Source organism: Odontesthes bonariensis, chromosome 7 (assembly GCF_027942865.1).
Source record: "Odontesthes bonariensis isolate fOdoBon6 chromosome 7, fOdoBon6.hap1, whole genome shotgun sequence".
Classification (NCBI taxonomy): Eukaryota; Metazoa; Chordata; class Actinopteri; order Atheriniformes; family Atherinopsidae; genus Odontesthes; species Odontesthes bonariensis.
Window position 1 is genome coordinate 9,420,863 of NC_134512.1, and position 26,798 is coordinate 9,447,660.

General features: G+C 40.1%; 1 protein-coding gene across 1 annotated transcript in view; it reads left to right on the forward strand.

Moving 5' to 3' along the window:
• LOC142383708 (solute carrier family 66 member 2) overlaps nucleotides 1–22,874 on the forward strand; it is a 53,824-nt gene extending 30,950 nt beyond the window's left edge. The window contains exons 4-5 of the mRNA XM_075469366.1: nucleotides 2,463–2,679; nucleotides 19,298–22,874. Coding sequence (XP_075325481.1) covers nucleotides 2,463–2,679; nucleotides 19,298–19,472 — 392 coding nt within the window. The 3' untranslated portion in view covers nucleotides 19,473–22,874. The remainder of the gene's footprint in view (nucleotides 1–2,462; nucleotides 2,680–19,297) is intronic.
• Nucleotides 22,875–26,798: the final 3,924 nt, after the last annotated feature.

A 26,798-nucleotide genomic window follows, 5' to 3' on the forward strand; every position in this document is an offset into this window, starting at 1 on the left:
ATTCCCGTTAAGGCATGGAACCACTACAAACAGGATTATTTTATTCTTTCGTTAGAGTAAGTGCGACTGCTGGTTTTCCCATATTTTGTTAATTGAAAACTTCATTTTATTATGCACCCCTATGAAAAAACATCAAAGCAATACAATCATAGAGGTCGTTCCCATATGCATTACTACAGTTTTACTCAGTAAATCGGTAGCTACACAAATGGAAATTGGTATCAAGTAAAGCCCTGTTTACACTGGTCAAAAAACCCCAACAACATCCAATAACATCCAACTTTAAAGTTCAGTGTTAAAGGATAAGACCGGTTTTTTGACATTGGGCCCTTGATTTCACATTATAACATGATGTTCTACTCACCCCTGCTTGTTGTTGGTCATTTGGAGCTGTTCCGAAGATATTCGAGAGGCGTCTGGCTGCTCTCTTGAGATATTCGGCCATGAAACGGTTTCCTATGGGCAAGTTTATACAGGCACAAACTATGCTGTTTATAATTTATTAATTACTCTACACTAGCACTGATAACGTGGAGGTGCGTCGCTTACTTAAAAAAAGTCCGGGTTACTAATTTTGAATTTTAGCCAAATGAATAAATAGGCAGCAGGTCTGTGGGCTGTCTGTGGCAGTAGCACGACGATGACGTCAGTAACACCCACTTTACGACAAAAATTCAAAATTACAGTAACCCGGATTTTTTTAAGTAAGCGACGCACCTCCACGTTATCAGTGCTAGTGTACAGTAATTAATAAATTATAAACAGCATAGTTTGTGCCTGTATAAACTTGCCCATAGGAAACCGTTTCATGGCCGAATATCTCAAGAGAGCAGCCAGACGCCTCTCAAATATCTTCGGAACAGCTCCAAATGACCAACAACAAGCAGGGGTGAGTAGAACATCATGTTATAATGTGAAATCAAGGGCCCAATGTCAAAAAACCGGTCTTATCCTTTAACTGTCTAATTGAGTTTATTCAGTTCCACATCAAATGACCGTGCAGCTGTCATAAGTATTGATCAGCTCTGGTTCCGAAAGGCATTAATAGGAAGTAGAAGAGAACAGGGGAATAATAGTTGGAAAAAAAAGTTCAGCGAATGGAAGAATAATAATAATTTGCTCTCTTGAGGTGGTATTTGTCTCTTTCACTGAAGACTTGATGCATATTAAGAAAAAAGAAAGAACAAGTATAAACATATTACTTGTAGTGTTTTGTTTAAGTCATTTTACTTTGTCGTCGTGTACTTTTATCCACTGAGGGCACATATTTTTTCTTTACTAATTTGAAGGTTAGATTGTAACTTAATTTCAGCAGAGTAATCAAAATGTATTTGTGACATGGTAAGTGATGAATCGTGGGGGAAAAAAGAGGTTTGAAAAATGAATAAACTATAAAAATAAATCTCAACTTCCCCACTGCTGACATTTTACAACCGTGATATGACTGTGTTGACATCCAGGTTCAGGTTCATGTAGGGTGTATGTTCATCCAGGTGTACTCACTACTCTAAATCATAAAGGTGTGGTCTGTTAGCTCAACAGTGAAAAGTGACAGCAGAGTGGCAGCACGTGGAACAGTCAGGTGCTTATTATCATGCAGAGTCATGCTTGAGTCACCACACTAACTAATGTGCTCTTATTTAACCATCAATCCCCTTTAGCTGATGTCAGCTGGTTTTTCCACAGCTCAATGGTCATACATAGGGAATGAGAGTCTTGTTATATTGTGGTCCATTAATGAGATGGCTGATGGGAATTTAAATGTAGAAGACCTGATCTTTCTGGTCATGAGCCATCCTTTATGCTGTTACTGCAGCTGTCTGCTGTGTCCTCTGTGGCTATTGACATGTTAGTTCAATAGTTATTTCACAGCATATTGACCATTTGGCAAACAAACAAATGCCTTGGTCTTGGTGTTTTGTGCCAAATTTAAATTGTATATACATATAAACTATAAAAATATATGTGACTGGCAATAAAAAAATGCTTCAAACCAAAGGTTATTAACTTAAATGTATTGGTTGATCCACTGTAATAGAAATGTAAAAGCTTTTTGGGTGTCTAATTGATCTTTGTTCTCTACACTTATTCATGTCCACAGTATTGATTTAAGAGTGCTAGCCTTGCAGTAATTCTTTAATGAAACAGTCTCTGTGCTGCATCCTCCTCATGTATTACATCACCTTCCAGCTTTCACTCTTTGTCATCACAGCTCTTTAGTTTCTATCTGCACATTTTGAAAGAAGACTATTCTCATCGTTCACTCTGTTTGAATCTGTCGGTCTCTTTTGTATGAATTCTACTCATTTAATTCTCCCGAACTTTTTCTAAATTTTGCTTTCCTTGTCATTTCCTTCGTCATCCCCTTGGAATGTATTCATATATGTTTTTGTTATTAATACTGGGGCATACATTGAATCTGCGTTTCATGTTTTTTTTTTTCCCCATCTCCCCATTCACAGACTTGAACATTGAATACTTCTGGAAGTGGAGTGCATTTGAAGACTACCTCCTCTTCTGCTTCGGCTTCACTGTGGTGTGTGCTGGGGTCACCCTGCTGCTGCTGGACTCTGTTGTGTTTGTGGAGACACTGGGCTCATTGGCTGTGATGTTTGAGGCTATGCTAGGCGTCCCTCAGCTACTCCAAAACTTCCACAACAACTCGACTAAAGGAATGAGGTACAACCCGCTCTGCACCTAAAGAGTGCTCACTAACACCACTTGTGTTTACAGGAAAAACAACAGTGAGTCAATGATTTAATAAACCCAAAAGGTGAATTAAATGATATGTATTGGTTTTGTGGATCTCAGTAAATGTATAAACAGCCGAGCACCATTAAAACTATAAAAAAAACAATACACACCTCCCCGCCCTGTAAGTACAAAAGTTTAAAACTCAGCTGATCACCACAAAAAATGTTACTCATAAGAATTTCTGAGGTTTTAGTTGGAATAACTTCAAGTTCAAGATAACCTTGAATTAAGAAAGGAGTGATGGGTGAAGGAGCGAGGCACACAAAACCCTAAGTTTGCAGTAGGAATGTTTCTCTTGTCGCATTTATCTGAGTGTGTAAAGGTCAATGTGTAAACTGACTATTGTTGCATGGAGATGATTGCAAGATCAATTACATCCCTAATGGAACAGAACCTCCTGCTAATTATTATCATTATTCCCTCATTATGTCGCCCATCTATTATCAGCAAAAACTATTGATGCTCTGTGTGTTAAATGGATAGTCCCATGCTCTGCTGATCATGCATCTGTGAAAAAAAAAAAACCCCAGCTGAGGTTAAAGAAGGACTGTATGTCTCTTTTCCTTTCCAAGAAACAACTATGATGTTTTTGTTGTCAGTATAGAAGTCAGACATGCAGTAAGTCAGCATGCATATTCTGGGAATGTGAAGAGAAGAGGAGGTCTGAAATAGTGGCTCAAGATCCTCTTACGCAAATGCACTTATACTGTATCTGTGTTTCATTGAATCATTTAATTATTGATTGATCCGCACATTATTTTCTAAGTAAATCAACTAGTCATTAGGAGTCTCATGTATAAAAGACGTTGCAGCTTTCACATTGAGGCCATAGTGTCACATAGTTTGAAAAGTACATACACCAAGAAGTTTTCTCGTGTATAAAACCGTGTGCGTGCCTGATCCAGCGTGCCTTTCCCTTATACATCTCAATGGATGTGAAATTGAGCACATGTGCAAGTGAAAGTTACCCCGCCTTGGTTACCCCCAAAAAAACCACTATGCAAAACAGCATTTACCTTTAGATGTAAATAAACTGTTATTTAAAAAAACTGGCCTAACTTATATCGAACACAATCCTCATAAAGTATCAAACAAGTTGTGCATCTGCTTACAAAAGAATGATTAATATCTGGCAGCTGACAGAATCCTGTCAAGAGTTTGTGGGACGGTTTAATTATTTTCACAACAGCTGCAGACTTTGTGGCTCCACCCACACATTCTCAGGTTAATTTTTCTGCTGTCATGGAAACTGGTGCAGTTAACCTTTTAGCACATGCACAGGGTTTATGAACCCATTGTGTTTTGAATGTCAGAGAAGATGAAAAAAGAATTTCAAGCTGACCTTGTGAAAGAACAGTCCAGAAGATTTTTAGTTTTCTATCACACATAATAATGTTTGCAGGCATTGAGTGTTCCTTTGATGAAGACATCAATGCTTTGTATTATATCCTTGCATTATATTTACATCTTAGTCCTTCGGATAGAGGAGTTGAAACTGCCACTTGAGAAATGCTTTGTTCCATTATGTCAGCCTACAAGGACATTTGAATGTGTGCTGCACGTACACTTTTATAAAAGACTTATTCATAGGATACACATGTTTTTTCCTGCTCTTGGCAGGAAAACTAAGGCATTGTTAAATTCTTATGAATGGGGGACAACCTTTGGATTAGGGGAGGAGAGAGGACGCAAGGAAGCACAACTTAATCTATTAAAAGGAATTTAACAGTTTACAACCAGCAGCACTGTGAGGCTGTGCAGTAGCACACAGCAGTGCTTTGAACCAAATGCTAACATGCTCACCAAGCCAATTAATATTCAAAGAGTGTAATGATTATCGTGTTAATGGTATGCTTATATTGCTCATAACTGTTGCTCATAAACCAAAGTATCGGACAAACTGACATTTTACCTGTGATGGTGCTACATGAGAAATTCAGAGAGAACTAATTTTGTCACAGTAGTTTCTAATTTTAATATAATTGTTTGTACATATTTTTCAACAGTCCATGTGTTGAGCAGTAAATGGCTCGTTAGCTATAATGTTAGTTTTTAATGAAAAGTCACCAGTATATGCTCAGTTTTAAGGAACTCTGATGCTGTGACAGGCATTCTCTGGAATGGTGCTAAAACAAAGTTACCTGTATTTCTTTCTGGCAACTTTTTACAGTTAATGTCTTTTCAATAGCTTTTTAAGCCCTCAATCTGTGTTCTGTCTCAGTCTGCTCCACTAGGTTTGTTTTTGTTCACTTCTCAGAGGATGACGGACACTCGGAAATAAAACAAAGAGGCAAAAGGAGCCTTGTTCTCCGTGCATGTTCTCCTATGAGAGATGACCCATTTCGCAGGATTGTGCGACAGGGTGACAAGTGACAAAGGTGTCATGTGCTGTGTAAATATTCCACACATGCTGCAGTCTTTGCAGTATATTTCTAAGTCATTCAATCTAATAGAAGATATTAATTGGATATAACTTAATTTTGATTCAGTTTTTAGTAACACCCATCTAATTTAAGTTATGTGTAATTTGGGGTAAAAAAAAAAAAAGGTTGAATAAATCTTTATCTTAAATGAAGACATTTACAGTATGTACACCAGTGAGAACTAGAATATTTAGAACACAACTGCATGCGAGTGCTCTCAAGTTGCAGCTTGGTAACCAAATCAAAATTAGGTTTTGCAAAACTGTATTTCTTGTATGACCAAAGGCATCCTTGTTTAAAACAAATATGCTGCACTACGACAGTGAGGTCATTGGTATGGATACACACATGTAGGTGCGATGCAGCAGTTCAAAGCATTGGCTCACACACACACACACACACACACCACGTTCCTGGTGTAAAGCTGATATAAGAACAATTTGAAAATGAGTTTAAGCAAGGTCAATTGAGTGTCATTCTGTGCCTTGAAAAAGAAAATTAGTTTTCATTAGGCATTACCTTTAATTGGCATAGACTTGATAGCTTCGAGTTATTTTTACAACATTGTGTAATTACATCAGTTTCCTAAATTTATGACACTCTTCAAAAAAAAAAACCATACATAAATATTTCTGTTCCAACCAATTTTATAAATCTATCATAAAATGAGTGTTGTCGATAGCTCCCCTTCAGGAAGTTGATATAATTTCCAAAAGGAATCATTTCTAACCTCACCATTGATCTCTGTGCCTAATTGTGCAGATGACCCTGCTGCAAGAAAAAAAGCTTTCTCAGCACCTTTTTAGTTGTTTGACTCTCATCCTGAGTCCTGATGTATTTCCTCTCATTATCCCACATGAAACAGGAACTTTTTGTTGTCCAGTGAGATTCCCCAAAGCTTCATTACTGAGTGTATGGATCTGTTTTATCAAAGACATCTGACCTTCTCCATTTCATCCATTCTGCATGCATATTGTGGAAAACTGGAGCAAATACATAGACAGCTATGTTCAGTGCCACTCAGTGTAATTAAGCTGCCCTGCCTCATACTACAACTCGAGGGAAATCAAGAAAGGGCCATAAAGGTGATGGAAAAATACAATAAAAGAGATAAAGATTTGATGAGATGTAGAAAGACCAGGCTGATGTAATAAGTAAATTTACACATGCGATTGTCTCCTTTAATGTAGTCAGGCTCTCATTGATCATAATCTCCAAGCCTAATGACATCAGCAAAAACTAATTAAAGGTAGGAGTTTCAAAACGTGCCGTTCAATCAGTGAAATCAGACTAAATCTCTCTAGATTTAGTTAAATGTTCAAAAGTGGGCTCTTACCGCGTGAAGCATATTTGTTATTAGTTGATTTGCATAAAGCTTGAAAGCATTACAAAATGATTCCTGTGATATGACATAATAACTAAATTATTGATGACTCCAAAAAGCAGAACACGCATAGAAAAATAGATAAGTAAAAAAAGATCCCCAGAGAGATAGCTAAAGGTTTAGAAGAATCGTTTGAGGTAGATAATAGCTCTTTTTATGGGTTTACAATATGCAAGTCATTGAATACCCAAGGTGTCTGTCCCAGAATGCTACAGAGGAGGATTATTTTATGTGAAAACAGCTGTTTATATGCCCTTAATCCTATATGATCTCTAAAGCCCCTTTCACACTGCCGAATAACCCGCGTTTAATACGCGAATTTAGCGTGTCCGCTGTTGTGTTCACACTGCCGACCCGGGCTGCCGTGTCAACTCGACTCGCCTTTCGACCCGCGTCAGACCCTAGTCTTTTTGCCGAGTTTGGTGTGAACACAATCGACGCGGGTCGGACGTGGGCGTGGCGTGAGGAGTTTAAAAGACAGAATGGACAACTGATTCAGAACAACAGCGACAGGTGAGGACAAGTTTTACTCTGTTTTAGCCTACATCAAGTTGGAGACATTTTTTAATATGGCCAACTGGTGAGACAAGGAGGTCCGCGAGCTCCTCAGCCTCCGAGCAGAGGACGTTATTTTCCGCCACATTTCGGGGACGGTGAAAGATGGACCTCTGCTGGAAGGGCTGGCGAGAAAGATGGGAGAGCGCGGTTTCCCACGCAGCAAGACACACCGTAAAGTAACATCTCCATGAACTGCATTGCAAAAACGAGTTCTCAAGGTGTCCCGCCATCGTTGGTTTGAAAAATTTGATGCAGACAGGTGTATTTAACCCTACCTCTGACGCATGGCTTGTGCCTACGTCATTGTACACGCCCAGCATTTTATGTGTTTCGTGTGACGCTCTGCCACTAGGCAACGCCCCCTGAACTCGGCTTCAGGCGACACGGGTCACCCTGACACGCCAAGCGTTCACATTGCTCGACGCGGGTCGAAGGTGCAATTTGGACCCGCTAAGATAGCGGGTCGCAGTGTGAAAGGGGCTTAAAACTTAATGCGAGTTGATAGAAGTGCCCAATGAGTTACCATTCAGACAATGGGGTGTTTACACCTCTTGGTTTGTTTTTAATGAATCAGTATGGACACCAAACATACCTTTGCTTCTTTGCAGTAGAAAATGTGCGCCACTGCAGGTGTAAAAGCAGTATCCGTAAAAGCAGTACCCATATGTGTTTAATTTCATAGTGTTATAGTGTAATTTGCAAAATTGAGAGTTCAAGCAAACAACTAGCTCTCTCCATTCATGAAACGCCGACTGTGTGAGGTTTGCATCTGACAGCGTTTTGACCCTCTTCATCTGAAAGCACTCATTACTCAGGTGGAAGCAATATTTGGATGGTTAAGTTGTGATTTGTTTACATAAAAAATGTGTTTGTGTGTGTGTGAGAGATTGCTCAGTGCTCTCTTCGTCAGCCCAGGGGGGGCCTCCTGTTTTTCTTTTCCTTCTCATTAAAGTTTATCTGCTTTGCTTCCAATCCAGTTCTGGTTTCCCAGCTCTGCACAAATGCTGCAAGCCTCCACATTGTCCCTGAGTGACAGTACAGAGGACACAGGCGATGGCATTGTGTGTGTGTGTCTCACTGACAGTAATATATGCAGACAAATGCAGCCCTGCATCCTTTCTCTACCACTTTTTCCTCATCTCTCTAAATTCAGTTTGCTGTTCCTTGTCACAAATGTCACAGCAGGAGTCAGTGGAGTCCAGTCCACATGTATATTAGAAAGGGTGTATGTCCATTTCTGCTCCGTATTCCGCTCGTACCCTCTTTCTTAGTCAGAGTTTTTCTGGCACCTTCACAGCTAGACGCTTGGCTCTTGTTTCCAGGTCAGCTTTGCACCTTTCAAGCATTAATGGTGGTCCTATTACCAAGTCCCTATGGTGGCTTCACATTTCTCTTGAGGCAACCATTACCTTAAGGCCATTTCAGCCACTACCTTTACCTTTACAGTCTGACCCATGAGAATATGACGCAGGCGCTGGGATGACCTCTAAGCAATTTGTGACTGGTATACTCGAGCTGTACCCCAGAGGAATTTAAATGTTAGTCTGGTGATGATGGCAGATATAATTGGGAAAGAGAAATGTGAAAATTTTAGATACTTCACTACATCACTTGAAGAGCTACTGGTTCAAAAAAATAAAAACTTTTTTTTTTTAAAGTGCATGGATATTTAGAAATGCACCTTACTGTGGAAGCACTGTAAATAACAGTATAAAGACAAGGGCTACATCCATAAAACTATAGAAGCACAACTAAAACCGGGTACTCAAACATGCAGAGATGGGGATCTGGGCTGTTTTTTTTAAAACCCAATTCTGCCATGTACTATTCTTGGATTCGATTGGAAGAGCTATGTGGGGTATTTTTACTGTGTCTATTTGTGTGATGGTCGTGTGTAAATATCAGTATGAATTCATTATTATTTATGAAAGAGACAAAGGAGGAATATAACTGGATTTTTCTAATACAGTGCACAGTCTTTTCTTTTATAACAACAGGTTTATTTAAAATGTCAAGGTCATGCTATGTTATCTTTATTCCTCAGGACATAAGTCATGCAGGATTATGTAAAGCCCAAAACACACTGGCTACAGCAATTCCCATTGGTTTCTAAGTAAACCCACCAATGCAACAGTGAAAACACTCTTATTTTATTTTATTTTTTTGTTAGACTTGACCCAGGTCCTTGACTTTTACCTTCTCGTTAAATTACAGCAGCTTTCCTTTTGCAGGCTTGTAGTAAGTTGCAGCAGAGTGAGAACTTACTGTTTAGGAAGTAACGATCCTAATCCCTAGTTGTCGGTTGTTTTTTTTTTACTGCTGTGGATTTTGGCTGTTTTAGCATCTTTCATCTTTTTATGTAATTAGAGAAAAATCATCACAGAGACTTGATCTCAACATCATGTTTTTGACCATACCATCTGTAACAGGACTACTTATTTATCTTGTGGCTGAAATTATTGGCTCCTTATTTGAGGCTAATGTCTTATTTTTTGACCAACCAGATGTCTCCCTAAATTGACTAAAACCTTTTGACTGTGTTGTGTCTTTCACCTCCTAATCCTTGGGGAATTTCTTAAAGTGTTAAATTCCTTTTGTAGATGGTAAATGAAAATGATCTTTAATCAAATTAGGTCTTTTCCCCTGACTTCTGTCTGTGTTTTAGAACATTTACAGACCAATATTTTGTCTTTATGTTGATCATAAACCACTGTTCTGTGCAACAAACCTAAGTGTTATGTCACTGAGTGTATTTTCTGATAACTTTTTTTAATATAGGGTAAATAATTACAACTCACTCTTTAATCTGAGACGCAAATGTTGAATGAATAGTGTGCTGGTTTATGAAATTAAATAACAAATCTTATTAAACTATTTTGTAATAGTCATCACCTGCGTGACGACTCATCTATTCTGGCTTGTTTACACTCCAAAAAAGTATTTGAAATATCCTCAGGCAAACTCTGTGGAATACCCCTCCTTCTCCTTGCCTCCCTTCTGCTCCATTTTGCGATGTAGAATCCATCTTTTTCTGTCAGGTTGGGAACTTTTTGGTGTTTGGCTGTGTGCGATCGATCAGCATGCATAATTCATAGTTAGTGGGTTAAGAGCAGCTCGGCTTCTCTCTTGCTGGGCCCTTTGATTTTCGACTCTCTATCTGCCCCCTTCGGGGAGAGCTGCAGCCCTGCTGCTAAATCACTTCATGCACGGCCCATATGTGTGGGCGCACTTGTGTATGCACACGTAAACCACCATCTCAACCCTATGTACATAAGCATGGTTGGAAGAGAGGAAGACGTTACTGAAGCTCTTTATAGCTTTAAACAAAAACCTCTGTTGCTTACTATCAATACAGCTTTGTATCAGTGTTATCTGTCACTTACATAGACTCTCTAAACCCCCTCCTCTGTAGACGATTTCGGTCTCACATGCACATGATTCCCAACATAAAGCTTAAAGCCTGCAAAGGTTTTATTAGGGACTGAGCAGTGAAACTGCAAGGACCCTATTGTATCTGTAAGGTTTATTATTCTGCATCTTCTTATTCTTTGCAAAAGGTATGCGAAAACTCAGGAAATTTTGCGAGCGCCACCTGCCAGTCGACGACATGAAAGAATCTAAACTTTATATTTTTGGGAGTCGCTCATTGACTCTGTAGCGCCCCCTATGATGCTTAAAAAGTGTCCCCTTAATAGGATTAGTTTCACGTGGGACGATGAAATTCGAAACACTCATTCATCATGCCCAGACGCACAAAAAAGTCTAGGGTCGCCATGGTCCCACGTTCACAGGAAGGCGGCCATTTTGGATGGAATGTGCGTTTTCGTGCCATTTTTGCCCGATTCCACGCCTTGCATATGATCGAACTTGTCCTACAGATTTAATGCTACAGACTTCAAACTTGGCCAGGTTACTCTTAACCCTCTGGAGTCTAAGGCCTTTTCAGAGACTTTGAGGGAGTCTCTGAAAAGCACCACCTTGACATTTTCAAGTATTTCAACTAACTGTAAACATCTATGCAAAAGTGACACACATGGTTGTATTCTGAAAAGCCTAACAAAAAACAATATGAGAGTGAAGTGAATGTAATACAAACAAGTTTTATTTCAATTGAGGGGAAACACAACTGTACAAAAAAACAAGTTTTAGAGGTCTTTAAACAGTGCAAGAAAACACACTATAAATATATCTAGTCAAGACTTTTGAAGGTTGAACCTTGTAAACAAAAGTGTTGGCTGCATAAAAGTAAAAAGTGCAGTCAGAAATGTTTTGTTGTTTTCACACAAACTGTAAAAAAGTTTTTGTAACTCCAGTCAGTGTCTCTGAGCATTGAATACTAATTGGATGGGTGTGTAAAGGGCGGATTATAGTTCTGCGTCTATCGTCTTGACGTGTTGCTTTGCTCTGGTCGCGAACCACTTTTCATGTTATGGTTCTGCAACCTCGGTGTGGAATTTCTCGGGACGCACAGCAGTTTCCCCTCGCGAGAATTTCTGTGGGCGGTGACGAGAACTTCGGCGGCGCCGGCGGAAGTGTTTATCTTTCAAAAAAAAAAAAAAAGTATGCAAGATATGGATCTGGAGTTGCTCGACATCGAAGAAGAACAGCTTCTTTTATTGGAGTTGGCGAAAATGCAAAGGAGGAAGCCACACAGACAACCAGAAAGGCACACCGAGGACCAATCACAGCCGCTTTTCTCTGCGCACTTCCGTTGGTGGTCTGCGTGCGTCTGTCGCGTAGTCAGGATTTTTCTGAGGTGCACGACAACGCGCGCAGAGCCTCTGCGTGGGGGAGTGGTCAAGATTTTGACGCTCGCAGAGGCTCTGCGTCCGAGCGTCAGAGGCTTTGCGTCTGAAGCATAAATCAGCCTTAAGGCTGATTCTTACTCGGCGCAACCTCGCTCTTACTAGCTGGTTGCAAATGGCGCAAACGGTCACGTGACCCAAAATTCCGCCACGCCCCCCGTCGCAAGCTACAAAATCCTCGCGCGGCGCAAGGGCGCGCACACAACTTTTTTTTCTGACTTCGCGCGCGCTCAACCGGAAACAGCTGACCAAGAAAAAGAAAAAATGAACACTGCAGAGACCGCGGTGACCGAGAGGGTGCGCCTCTACAAACATCTGTACGACACGTCTATGAAGTTACACTGGGACAACGTTTGACAAAGTTCGTCTTGTTGCAAAGGACGAACATTCCACCTTCTCTTCTGTTTTTGCCGCAGCCGCTTAGCTCTGAGATACATATTCAGTTCTACACCCAGAGTAAATTCATTCCGCATCAGATGTGCCAGCCTCTGCTGACGTGACACCACAGGTGGCATTGTGTATGCTTTCTTCGTATGCTTTTCAGCTTGTTTCCTCAACAGTGACGCCCGCTGGTCTGGAGAGAACTGCAAATGTGACGCATACTCGGCGCAAACTGCGCTTATGAGCTGAAGGAACTGTGAAGGGGCTGGCGCTTTCGATGACGTCATTAATGGTTCTCGAGCCAGAACAGTTGCGCGTTTGCGCCGAGTAAGAATCAGGCTTTAACACCCCTGATTCCCCCCACCCCCCTGTCACTCTCCATGTGATAATTGTCTGTCACTGGCAGGACATTGCTGCCTTCCCCCACATGCTGGCTGAATGGGGCATGTTCTCACCTGTGAATAGCCACTCAATCACCTGGTACTTTACATGTGAATAGCGATAGGTGTGGCCGAGGAAGCTGCTGCAGTCTGAGAGTACAGAAAATCCAAAGATTTCTGTTCACTCTCTTTAAAAAGGGCCAGCTATATAATTTATTTTAAAATATATATATTTGAAAACTAGAAGTTTCAAGGTTTTTAATGGTGTCACTTGACAAAAACTCACAGAGTTACAGATGTGTTTTTGGAGATGTGTCAAAAATGCCCACCGGTGGGCATTAGACCCCAGAGTGTTAACACATGAAGGGAAAAATTCATGGGGAAACTTTTTCAAAACTTAAAGGGGTAGTTCGCCATTTTGCACATTAAGCCCTGTTTTTAGGTAGTCTGGGGGTGAATTATAGATGTTCTGATCACAATTTGGACATTTGGTGCTGAACGGAAACCAACTGTTAGAAGGCACATTTCGCTGCGATTTTCGGGTCAATTTATCGAAATTGACCCGAAAATCGCAGCGAAATGTGCCTTCTAACAGTTGTTTTAGCATTTGGTGGACCTATTTTTCCGGACACCGTTGAATAGCAGCAGCAAGACATCCAGCCACTAGGTGGCGATAGTGCGTTGTTTGTGTACAATACAAATCAATGAAGACGGACAATAATGGTAATATAACTTCTCTGGAAGCGTATTTCGCGGTGATTTTCGAGCCAACGTATCGCTGTCCACCACAGACCACACGGTGAGTTTCATGTCTCTGCAAACGAAAGTTTAATGCCGTTTTATGATTGTTTGCTTGAGTGGTCATTGACTCAATGCAAAGGTGGGGGGGCTGCAGCAGTGGATACCTAAATGCTCCGTTCAGCACCAAATGTCCAAATTGTGATCAGAATATCTATAATTCACCCCAGACTACCTAAAAACGGGGCTTAATGTGCAAAATGGCGAACTACCCCTTTAAAGGGCGTGGCCGTGGCAACGCCTCAAAGTTCGATGACTCACAGTCACTTGCCACAAAAAATGAAGTCGCTTATAACTCCCACAAACATTATCCAATCTGTCCCAAACTTCATACGGTGAATGCTGGTTTGTGATTGTAGTTGCAGTAGCAGAAAATCAGCCTGGTGTCATAGAGATACTGAGGGCAAGATGTTTTGCGTTTGGTCATGGGAAACCAGTAAACAAACCAGTGCATTCAGAAATTGAAAAATGACTTCAGAGTTTCTGAAATTGGTAAATTAAGTTTGTATGGCACTTTGACTTCACTGTAATGAGGCTTAAATACAATGAGTGTTGTGTTCTAGTTCCAGTTCAAGTTGAACCACAGTATAGGGTGTAGGGGCTGGAAGACTTGTGGGGATATATGGGTACAGGATGAAATGAGGGCTGAGGATGAAGATTTACAAGCACTAAGATTGAACCTCTTTCTCAATAACCTCAAACCTACAGAGTGGTGAGAGTGTGCTGAATGGATACAAAAAGAGACAGATTTGTGTACAGATTGACCAACAGAGCATTGGGATCAGGAAGGTGAGGGCACTTTGAAATTTGCAGGGGACCAACAGACATGAAATAGACGTACATTAAAGTAAACCTAACAGTGTCCCTGTTCTAATGAGGTATACCTGCAGCAATAAATCAGCCAGTAATGGAGGGCCTGTTAGCCTCCTGATTCATGTTATTAGTGTTAGAAGGCAACATACCAGTACAATAAATGGAAGCTACTTGGTCTCACATTGGAAGCACTGGCTTTAACTAGGATTTGAAAATGAAGATCTGTAGGTGTGAACACTGCTTAGCTGTATTTTATACTGTCTACTGATATGTATTCTGTTAAATTAGTGAATCGTTTTTGTTGTCTCTCTCCCACTGTCTCTGTCTCTCATAAAAAATCTCTTCGCCCTGTTTTCTGTTATGAGCCACGTGTTCACTCCAGCAAAAGAGCTTATAACTGGCCTGACAGCACCCGTTCACCGTGTACAGCACAATCACTGACAGGCTAACATACGGCACAGGTGTCACACGTTGCTATCTCCATTGCTCTCCTTTGTCCTGTCACTCTGCAGCTATCAGGGTGGTTTCATTTCTCATCCCTCTCTAGATTTATTATCCCTCTGACTACTTTCATTGCCATCCATCTGTTGTCATTTTCCTTTCACCTCCACCCTCCCATCGCCACGCTCCTGGACTTTTCTGTTCAGAAACCCATATACGATTTCATCCTTTTCTCTCTCATCTCTGGCCTTTTAGCTTAGATAAAGGTGTCAGGCCATTGTAATCGATGAGAAACATGTCCAGGCTGAGCTGAACTGAGATGAATGTTTGGGGGGTTGTGTGTGTGTGTGTGTGTGTGTGTTTGGGCTGTGCATTTTCTGTTTATGTGTTTTTGTACAATTTCACTAAAGCTGTTGATGCTGATTGATGCGTAAATGAGAGTCAGTCTGTCAGTATTCTTAATCAATGCCATTATCACTTCTTCTCTCAGAGGACAGCCAGATCTTTACTCAGGCCCAAGTTCAATTGTTTGGTCTTGTCTGTGTCTTTCATCAACGTCAGCTGAGCAACAAGCCTCACGAGAAAAGAACCTACATGAGACTAGCATCACAAACAGTAAAATGTGAGGTGTGTGTGTGAATACCTGTTACAGAGGTAAATTACTTTAAACCTGTGTTTTGTCTCCTTTCCCTTGTGCTGTTGTTGAGACTTATTTTATACAGATGACCCGCCCTCTTTAATATTTACACTGTTCATGACTCAGCCCTTGTTAATGATATCTGCGTCCCCTGAGCCAAGGAGGGAAGTAGAAAATTTAAACAGGGTGATGGGAGGAGGTGGAAGGGGGGATTAAAAAACAAAAATAACAATATCAATAACTGATTTCATTTTGGAGCAACCTACAAAATCTCAAAAAAAAAGATGAGCAGAGAGATGGAACACAAAATTTAAACTTAAGCAAAGTGTTTTGTCTGAAGAAAAAAAAACTGGAATATAAGGTAAGGTAAGGTGACTTTATTTATACCCGAAGGTAGATTTGTCCTCCGCTTTTAACCCATCCAGCCCATATAGCTGGAATATAACTGGAATAACATATAGATTTGTATTGTGGAATAGAAAGTATTTTCCCTGAGGCACTCTGGCAGCTCAGAAAGAATGAAAAGTAAAAGCATAAGGATTCTAAAATATTTAAAAGATTTACCCCGAAGGTTTAAATCGTTGGGGAGGCACAACGCATCAGTGGGATTCAGTTGTGCCCTAATCAAGACCTCCATGATCAGACTTTGGGATGACTGTGGATTTTAAGAGGACAAGGAATAAGACACTATTATTTTCATCCTGGGTAAAGAGATTGGGATAGTGGAGGACTACGGATATCTGGGTGTTCACATGGTCAACAGACAGCACTGGAAATGCAACACTGAGAGTGTTCACAAGAATGTATAGAGCAGTCTCTACTTCTTGAGGAAGCTTAGGACCTTCTATGTTTGCAGCCAGATGTTGTATATGGGCTATAACTCTGTAGTGGAGAGTGCAATCTGCTTCTGATGGGGGGCTGCATCAGAGCCAGTGCTGTTACTGGTGTCACTGCTACCAAAGTTACTATAGTTAGACTGGGTCGGACGTTGCTCTGCCAGTGCTGCTTAATATGTTCTCATCGGTTTGTAAAATGTTGAGTGGCAGCTTATCGGACAAGAGGCAAGAGTGTGTGTTCTGCGATACTAGATAGATAGATAGATAGATAGATGACTTTATTAATCCCTTTGGGAGGTTCCCTCAGGGAAATTAAAGTCTTCATCTCACTCGCACTCAGCACTATTATATACAGAAATGTACAAAGGACACAACAGTGGAAAACACCCAACACCAGCACCCGTATGAAGATAATAATGATAACAATAATAATAATAATAATAGTAATATTATAATTATTATTATCTAAGTGCCTTGAGATGACATTTGTTGTATTTGGCGCTATATAAATAAAAATGAATTGAATTGAATTGAATAATATTAGTAAACTAGTAATAGTAATAATGGTGATAATAATAAATAATAATATGTATATAAATTTAAGTATAAAGTAAGATTAAAATTATAAATATATAAAGATTATTGCACACCACAGATATTATTGCACGTTTATACACTGTTGGTTAGACAGACTGACTGACTGCCACCTGTCCCTCTGTCCTTCTGTTACCCCTCCTCCCCCCCAGTGAGGAGTTAAACAGTTTGATGGCACGGGGGACAAAGGAGTTCCTCAGTCTGTTGGTCCTGCACTTTGGGAGAAGCAGCCTCTCGCTGAACAGGCTTCTCTGGCTGCTGATGACAGTGTGCAGAGGGTGTCTGGCATTGTCCAGTATAGCCAGGAGTTTGTGCATTGTTCTCCTCTCTGTCACTGTTGCCAGAGGGTCCAGCTTCGTGTCAACCACAGAGCCGGCCCGCCTGATCAGCTTCTCCAGCCTGGAGAAGTCTCCCTTTGAGGTGCTCCCTCCCCAGCACACCACAGCGTAGGACAGGACGCTGGCGACCACAGACTGATAGAAAAAATCCCCAAGAGCTTCTTGCAGATGTTGAAAGATCTCAACCTCCTCAAGAAGTACATCCTGCTCTGTTCCTTCTTGTACAGCTGCCTCGTGTTGCTCGTCCAGTCCAGCATGCCCAGCCATACTAGCTCTCCCTTACAGACATAAAGTGTTCTTCCTCTGTGACTACCTCCCTTGCCAGCTCAGTGTCGCCTTAGCAGTGGATCAACTTCAACCCTCCATTCTGCCTTTGTGCTTTTACCTGTGATGCTGATGTACAATGAAGGGGCTTCTGTCCCCACTTAAAAGTGATGTGTAAAAAGGCCTAGTGGTTGTTCCTCATCATAAAAAGAAAGTCCATCTAACATTGGCTGTGTCTTATTTCCAGGTTCACATACAGCTTAGAGAAAAAGCTATCAAAACAAGCATTCGTGTAAACTCAGCAGTCCATATGTCACAATGCAAATGAAATTACAAAAATGGAGTAACAAAGTATGTTGTCAGAATAACGTATGGAGGCCTCAACCCTAGTTGAGACTCAGTTAGAGTTGACAAGTTAGTCCACAGCTGTGTACTAGCTGTTTGTGCATGTATAAATTTGACTGAACAAAGCTTTTGAAAGGGTTTTTTAACCAATGTTAAACTGTAAATACAGATTTCTTTGAAAAATAATTTTTATAAATAGTCCGTATGTTAGGACTGCAATGACAGTTTATCACCGCTGAATTTTGACAATCACAAAGTCAACTTTGGAATGTATCAATACACTGTGTAAGTGTGTCCAGATGTGGGACACTACTGCCCATGATATACAAACAACTGAGAGCTCTTCATTACACCTGTGTTTACAGTTTGTGTCAGTTTTTGTTATTCACATTTCCATAACACTGCATTCTCTACATTTGGTACATTCCTATGTTTTTTGAGTGATTATTGCCATTTCCATGGTAGGTCAGAATAGTGTGTCACTAATATTTTAGTTCCTCATCTGGGCCTGGAGGGAGGCCAGAGGAGTTTGATGTGACTCTGCAAGGGGAGCTGAAGGATAGTGCAGGGCTGCTGTCCCCATAGTCATTAGTCCACCCCCCACACACACACACACACTCACACTCATCTTCCTCTGCTATCTCACAGAGCTCCCTTTCTTTCTCTCTGGTGGTTGCGTAGCTTCAGTGCTGTCTCTCTTACTGCATGCTAGATAAATGCTGTCCTCTGCAGGCTCTCTGTCACTGTCTTTCTCCCTCACCCCTTTTTGACCGTTACACTATGTCTCACCGATGAATGATGGTCCTGGTCAACCCCAGGCCCAGTAGGCCCTAATGAAAAGAATATACTTATTTTACATCTAAGCCGATGGGATTTAACAAGCAAGAATATAGAATAGAGGAAATGGACAGTAGTTGGTGTAAGAGAGAGGAAGAGTGTATGGGGTAAGTGTTGAAGTAATATGAAAACAAATGAGTCAAGACAGGAACAAATGGAGCCAAGGAAGGAACAGCATTGAATAGAACAGGAACGAAGACCGGAGCACAATACGAGAGGATCTTTTCTATATCGTCTGGTGCTTTCTGTGAAGTTTCAGAACTCCATCAAGATACAGATTTGGGGTTAAGGCTGCTGGCCTGGTCAATGACAGGTGTCCTCAATAACATGTTTTCTCTGAACCCCATGTCTCTCTTAGACATATTTTCTTCAGATCTTTGTCTTTCCTTCACTTTCCTGTATTTTGGTCTGATTAATGCTGTTGATTTATTTTTCTCTGCCCCCTGTGTTGTTACTTTTTTACAGCAGGTTACTGTTTTCAGTTCAAGAGAAGTTTAGAGGTTAGCTATGCAGATTTATATTTCAACAGCGCGGATAGATGTACACCATTACCAGTTAGCTTGTTGCAATCTATTATAGGGGTGTCTACTTTCTCATCTAACTGTAACCACAAAAGCAGATACAGTTCAGCAGTTTGCCAGGATGTCAATTTTTTTCTTTAAGAGTGTTCATGCTTTGACAGCTTCAATGTGTGTCTCCATTTCTCCAGTGTGAAGATGGTGCTGCTGTGGACTGCTGGTGATGTCTTCAAGACCACCTACTTTGTGCTGAATGACAGCCCAGCACAGTTCTGGGTGTGCGGTTCAGTACAAATCCTTATTGATGTGTCCATCCTGCTCCAGGTGCTGTTTTACAGCCAAAATACTCGGACCAAGCTCGGTTGAACATGGCTGTTGTGTTGAGTATCGCAAAAATTAGGGCTGTTATTTATAGGTCAATGGGTCTGCCATTAAATGGCACTGGGTGCTAGAAGAAACCAAAGCCAAAAATATTGTATTTTGTAGTGTCAGTATTCTGTTATATGGTCTCATGCAGACCCAACCAAAACCTTTTTACCATCTTTAATCAAGTCCAGATAAGATGTCTTCAGTACAAAGTAGACAGCATATTCAAAGGTGAAATCATTATATGGACTTCTGAGGTGTAGTGAACACAGAAACTGTGGAGGGAAAGGTTACATAAATTGGCAGCTTAATAACAGCAGATCTCTGCTGCTATAATGGCAACTGTAGCAACCAGTCCTGCACCAGAAACCCTACACTGGAATCTACACCCATACTGATGAGAGTCCGACTTCACATCTCTTACTTCACTAGACTGTTCTTGTGATACATAGCGTTTCTGCCTGTATGCGAGTGTGCGTGTGCATTTGTGTTGCGTCTGTGTAGTTGAAATTGATTTTTGCCCTTGGCATCTAGCGAAGCCAAGGCCATGGAATGTGCATCAAGTAATGGTAACTACGCAGGCCATCAATGCGTGTTATGACTCCACTTTAATGTTCGGTTGACAGTTAATGCAGGTTTTCCACAAAGTAGAGGGTGAAGCATAAAGAATAATGAAAAACTGTGGGCATACCAAACATTTTTTGCACAATACCTCAGTCACGAAATATTTGGATACAGTAGAAATACATCAAGCCTACAGTATATCTTAACTTTTGTACTCTTAATGTGACAGCATTACTGAATCTTTGTGGCATTGCCATTTATCTGTGCCAATATGTATCTGCTAATGTTTTGGTCTTATTCAGAGAGATAAAGGCATTTATTCATCTTTTTTAACTTGACCAAAAGGAGAAAAATAAAGGAAACGGATCACATTTGATGAGAAGACAGTACAAAGACAAAGACTGGTAAGCATGGGGTGGAAATATTCTGCTTCAGGGTTATCTGACAGCCAGGAAGAATGGATTCCACTAAACAGCCGCTAATCCTCTTTGTGAATGTCATGCAGTCATTTGAGAAAATGAAATTGAGAAGAGACTGGCTTTTTTTAACAGGACAATCACCCAAACCAATGTTCAAATCCCACTGAACTTCTTTAAGAAACAGAAGCTGAGGATTTTGGAACAACGCTTGTAGTCATTTAATCTGAACAATGTGACATGCTGTGTGTGATAGACCAAATTAAAGATATCTCATAACTTTAACCGAGCACAGAGCCAAGGGGTGCCCAAACATTTATGCCCTCTGTGTTTTTTCAGCACCGCTACCTTACCGCTAAATAATTCTGGACATTTCTAGTTTCTTTTTGCAGCATGTTGAAAAGCTGTAGTCTATGCTTCATTAAACAGAAGACAGTTAATGTAATGCATGGACAGCATGATGAATGTATCATGTTTTCTTCCTAGCCTCGCGAGCAGTCATTTATAAGCAACTGAGCTGTGTCAGAAAACAAGCTTATAAACTGGGATGTTGACTCCAGGGAGGTATTTTTACTCAGATCATCTTACCTCCCACTTAATTTTTTTATTATGTTTTATACACACACTAGTCCTGTTTTACTTTTCCTGAGTGTGCATCTGTCAGATCGGTTTGGGGGAAACAACGCAGCCTTAACAGAAACAGTGAAACTTTAATGATTCTCTCTAGCCTTCCAAAATATTTTATTAACAGCTCTGTTTATAATTGAAACACTATTTTAACTTCATTGTCTTGAGAGAAGAATGTTGGTTCTTTCACCCGTTTCTTGATAGTTTTCTCTTATGAAATCACTGCAGGGTTTAAAAAAATAAAAAAATAAATCGGTTCAGCTGCTGATCAGTAGTCGGCGCAGGTTTCAGTTTAAACACTTGTGATATATTCAAGTAATAAAGCTGCAGCCTTATTAGGTTTTTCAGTCACCTTTTCAACTCATCATTCTGTGTCCATCCACCCGTCAGTGAGCATTACATCTGAAACTCGCACTGCAGTGGTTATTTTGTGCATCGTGGAGAAAGCCACTGCAGCCGTCGGTTTGTCTGAGCTCTAAGATCATAGTTAAAAAGATAAAAGGTGCTAAAATACATGGCATATATTCCTTGGTTTGGTGTAATGATGATAATAGTAGTTTACCCAATGCATGACATGCTGTCACCTTTGCGGTTTTGTGTCCTTTCATAATTCACATTGAGTGGGCGAATATAAAAATGAGCAAAGTATTCGTTTATACATGCATTATTTAAATCTAAGTCATATGTATGAGCCACATTGTAAACTGTGCAGGCCTTTTCTGTCCTGAATACTGCAGCTGCATTAGTTTAGTATTCAGTATGCTCTTATCACCAGATGTGTATCTTTATATTGTCTTCCCTCAGCATTGGCACAGAGCAGCACTCTCCCTGGCTTTAGTTTAACATTTGGAGGCACTGTGGCCTTTTCCTTTCAAGGGCAGTCGGAGGGATTAATGCACACACAGTCTGGTTGTGTTAATCCCTCAACTTCACTACATGGTAAATTTGCTGTTTTCCTGCTGCAGCATTGATAGAGGTGGTTGAGGCTTTTCTTTGGCTGCGGCTACATATACTTCATACTTCACTGCATCTTGATATATTATAATAAACAGTTGCAGCTGAAAAAAGAAGCCAAAAAAGCATGTGTTTGTATTCTAGTTACTGTTTTATTGTTCTCATCTTAATGTGCAATGTGTTAAAGCAAAGTTTATTTAAAAATGTATCGTTACCTTTATCACTTTTTAAAATGTACAAACAAATTGCCAAACTTTGTATATGTTTGTGTATGTATGAATGTGTGTGTGTATGTGTATACATACATATATATATATATATATATACATACATACATACACACATATGTACAGTATGTGTGTGTATGTATGTATTTGTATTACCGTCCAAATGTCTGAAAGCAAATGTTTGTATGTCAAGTATTTATCATTTTATTTTCCCAGTTATAAAACTATTTTTATTCAAGTATGTCTTAGTGTGTAATGAATTGCATTTTGAAATGAATGAATAGTATGTTATGAGGAAAAAGTTTACGTTTGTCACTGAAAGTGAAAGACAATAAAACTGCCTCCTTGTCTGAGCCCGGTAATTCTGTAACTTTCAGCTGAATTTTGACAGGATTACTAACAATAATCTGACCTACAACGCTTTGTCTTCCTCAACAAGGAATATCAGATGTGAATCACATGCTGTTATATTTCTGTTTATGTATCATCTCTTAAGAGTAATTCCCACTGTAGCCATGGTGCAGGGATGTGATATAGAGTGTGGTGTCAGGGAAAAACATTGAATTCCATCATTTGAATTGATTGATCACCAAATAAATCATGGAAAAGTTGAAGTCATGTTTGGGCGGTTGTCTTATTGGTCATACATGTGGGGGAAATTGATGAGTGTGTGGTAAATAAGACATGTATGTCTGCAATACTTTCATCTTTTTTGCAACATCGCACACAGACGTACACAGCTACATTAAGAAGGGCAGTCGAGGAGGGATGCTGATGGATGGTAAAATATTAATGTGGATATTGTGGATAATGGGAGGCTCTCAATGACTTATACATGAGTTGAAAGAGGACAGACTGTGTGGTGAAGCTGTTGATGCCTATACTCTACTCTTCACCTGGCTTGGTTGGGCATCCATTAATGATAAGTTAAGTCCCACAGTGTACATTACACCAACACAATGTAGCTGCACCTGTATCATACAGTTTGTCCGAATGGTTCCTATTCTCTGCTCAGCCAACACAAATGAAATCTTGTTCATAATGGGCCCATCTGGCTTCCTGCCATCCTCTACCTTCCTGTCCTGCTGTTCACTCATCCATCAGCTGATCATCCAATATGTCTGCATATACTGTGGCTAGTTTTAATGATAGATGAGATGGGCTAAAATAGTCCACCTGCTCACCAGGTCTGTGATGTGCTTCTCTGCCCTTCCCTTCTCCATTTATTAATGATAATATGTCGTCATGCTATGAAATAAAGAAATGTGCACTTTTTTTTTATCCCCACTGACTGATCCTAACTTCTTTCAGAAGCACAGTAATTGTAGTGAACGGCAGCGGCCACAGTACTCATTTATATTTTTATTGTCCTCCATGACCCTTGAAGGGATGAAATACTGACTATGTTGTTTTAAGAGCCAAAATAGTCTAAATTAGGAGATGGAGGGGGTGGTGGCAGTAGTCCTACTCCCAGAACTGTCATGCAGGACACAGAGAAGGACTGAGTTTTTTAAAAAACTTTTTTGCTTTTTCATCTTTGTCATTGTTTGGTCAAGGTTAGACATTAACGGAAACATATGATGCCCTTTCCTTCTCAAGCTGACACAGTTTCCTGAGATGTTGATGAAATGTTTATAAGCACCCCCACTCCCTTAACCTATCTATGGGCAATAATTTGCTTCCTCAACAATTGCCAGGAAGTTGATGTAATATGTCTGCATTTATTAGCTCATATATAGAATTACTTCTTCGAAAAAAGAATTATGCAATATTTATATAACCTTATACTATAATCAACATAATCCAGATTTGATCTTTCATCAGCCTGGCTTAACCCCTATAAGGACATGTTAAAAGCCATCCATGTCTTACTACAGGGGGTCCACATTTCCTCTTGACAGCTAGAGGGGATTCTTGGAAAGAACTGCCCTCTTTCGTTTTGTTTTTTCTTCAACTAACTCGTTGAAGTGGGCATATGGCCAACTATTTTCCTCCTTTATTGAGGATAACATAAACACTGATGAAACACAGATTGAGCAGGAGAGAGAGATTGAGGGAGATGAAACTCATTTTGTTTCAGAGAATTCTTTCCCAAAGCAGGCAGATGGTCTTATATGAAAGGAATTGAGTAAGAAGAAAGTGAGCATCACAGCCACTCTTGACAGCTCTTCAGTTGTTGACACATTTTTACTGCTCACTTCTACCTCAAACACTTCTGAAATTGACAATTGACACCTTTTAAGTTCAAAAAGTGGATGACAGGGTACAGAGAGATGAGGTGAAATGAGGACATACTGAGCATGAATTGTATTTTTAGGAACTTTACAACCACATTGTTCAGCTTAAATGTTTCATAGCCTTAAAATGGAGGACTAAATAAGGGGATAAGAAAGTGAGAGAAGACAGGGAAACAGAATTAAAATAAAACAAGGTACAAAGCGGTACAACACACATTATTAATACTGTCATTGAAAGAGTTGACCTTGGAAACATAAGAAAAGACAGAGCATAGGAACATTAGAGCGAATAACAAAGTGCAAGTCAAACTGTGTGCTTTTGGGAAATCTATGGCCAGATAGATCTGGGTTTAGGGAAGTCTCATGGTTTCACCGTCAGCCCCGCCAGGCGTGTAATGACAGGCCAAGCACAATGGAACTGGATCTAAAGAAGGGTGAATTATTTCCTAGGTCACAGACTGTAGAGGACAGAGGAGGTACAGAGAAAAAGACAAGGACAAAGGACCCAAATGGACAATATTTAAAGACCACTTTGTTAATCTTATCTCTGTTCATTTCAAAATCTCCTCTTTATATGAAAATGTGGGAGGGGACATGTTCATAAATTTCACAGAGATCATTATGTAATAACTGTTTCCATACTTGTTCTGCAGCTTTTAATTTTTCTTGACATTTTCAGAAGGGTGGTCATACAAGAAAACAACTCCCATAAAATGTCCAAATTAAGCTGTGTGTGAATAACGCAGGCATTTCTCAGAAGAACAGTGATGGTAAGTGCATGCTGATGATGCTTCTTTTTCCCACATATATTGGCTTTTAAATCATTTGACATTTTTTGGATACACATACCAATAGCATGGATGTTAATGCAAAAACAGTTTGACATCAAAAACTGACATCTTCAGCATGTTGCAACAGCATGATTTCCACAATGTTCTTTTTACATCATCTCCTCCCTCCTGCGCACTCAAATCAGGCTCCACCCCGGAGTACGTCAAGCTATGAGGATGCATCATGATGTCTTCCGGCAGCCGTTTACTCAGTCCAGCCCTGTTTGTGATTCTCCAGTGTTTATAGGTGAAGACACCTTACACTGCAGTGCTGAGTGTTTTCCTTGAGAAGACCTTGCGTGTCCCTCATATGGGAATCATGGGAGGAGTTGATAGATTTCTTACTAAATGGAAAAATAACATCATTAACATGAAAGGATAGAATCCATTCAATTGACAACAGACCAAATTACCATTTGTAACTTTTTATCATGCTTTGCCGTTTTTGTTAATTAACTGATTAACTGATAATGTTATGGTCACTGTCACATGCCCTATCTTTTATTTCTTCTCTTCAGTTGCGTTTCGAGTGTTTTCTGTTTCCCCACGTCTCCTCCAGTACCTCCCTGTTTGTTTGTGTGTCTCTCTTTATGAAGTTCAGGTGCTTTTTGCATCCTCTCATCTTTCTTATTGTCTTCTCTGCTCCAGTCAATTTTACCTGTGTCTTGATTCACAATTTCTAAATTTCCTCTTTTGTTTTTAGTCTGATCTGTTAATCTGTTTACCTCCAGAAGGTAAACTGTGTTGTATGTTTTGAGTTCTGTTTCTTTGGTTTTGTTCGCCGCATTCATTGGCTTTGTGTGAGAGTTCATCCAGCATGTCATATCTCAGCATCTCCAGTAGTTCCAACCTAATTAATCAAGGATCAGGTTCAATTCCCTCTATTTTAACTATTCTTACAGTATATAACACATTGTCTTATTTGTGCTCAGATAATTGTAAAAATCTATTTTTTCTCTAATTTATCTTAAGGATGCTTGAGTATCTTGTTCTCGTTGTGCTTGGTCAGTGTAGAGAGAGTAAACCAGGCCTGAAGCAGGCAGGGCAGATGGTGTGAGGCTCAGCACAATTCCACACTGGCTGAGAAGGAGGAAATGACCCATCAGGATGAAGATCAAACCCCTCTGATGCATAATCTCATTGCCTTGTAACCAAGAAATCAGAACTACCACTGCAATCAGAAGGGAGGTATTACAGGTCATACAATAAATCAAAACCTAAACATAAAAGGACATAGCCACTGACCTCTGAACAAGCTGCTCTACAGATGGAAGATTGCTGCAGTGTGTTCTATTTTTTTTCTCTCACTCTCCTTGAGGAAAAACAGGCTTGGTTGCCTTCTCCCACTGCTCCCCTGTGGAGTGCATGTTTGGCTCTGTTTTCACTGGCATTTCTCTATCTGAGTAGGGAAATCCACAGATGGCCAAAAAAGCTTTTTTTATCTTTCAGATTCATTTTTAATAATTTGTCC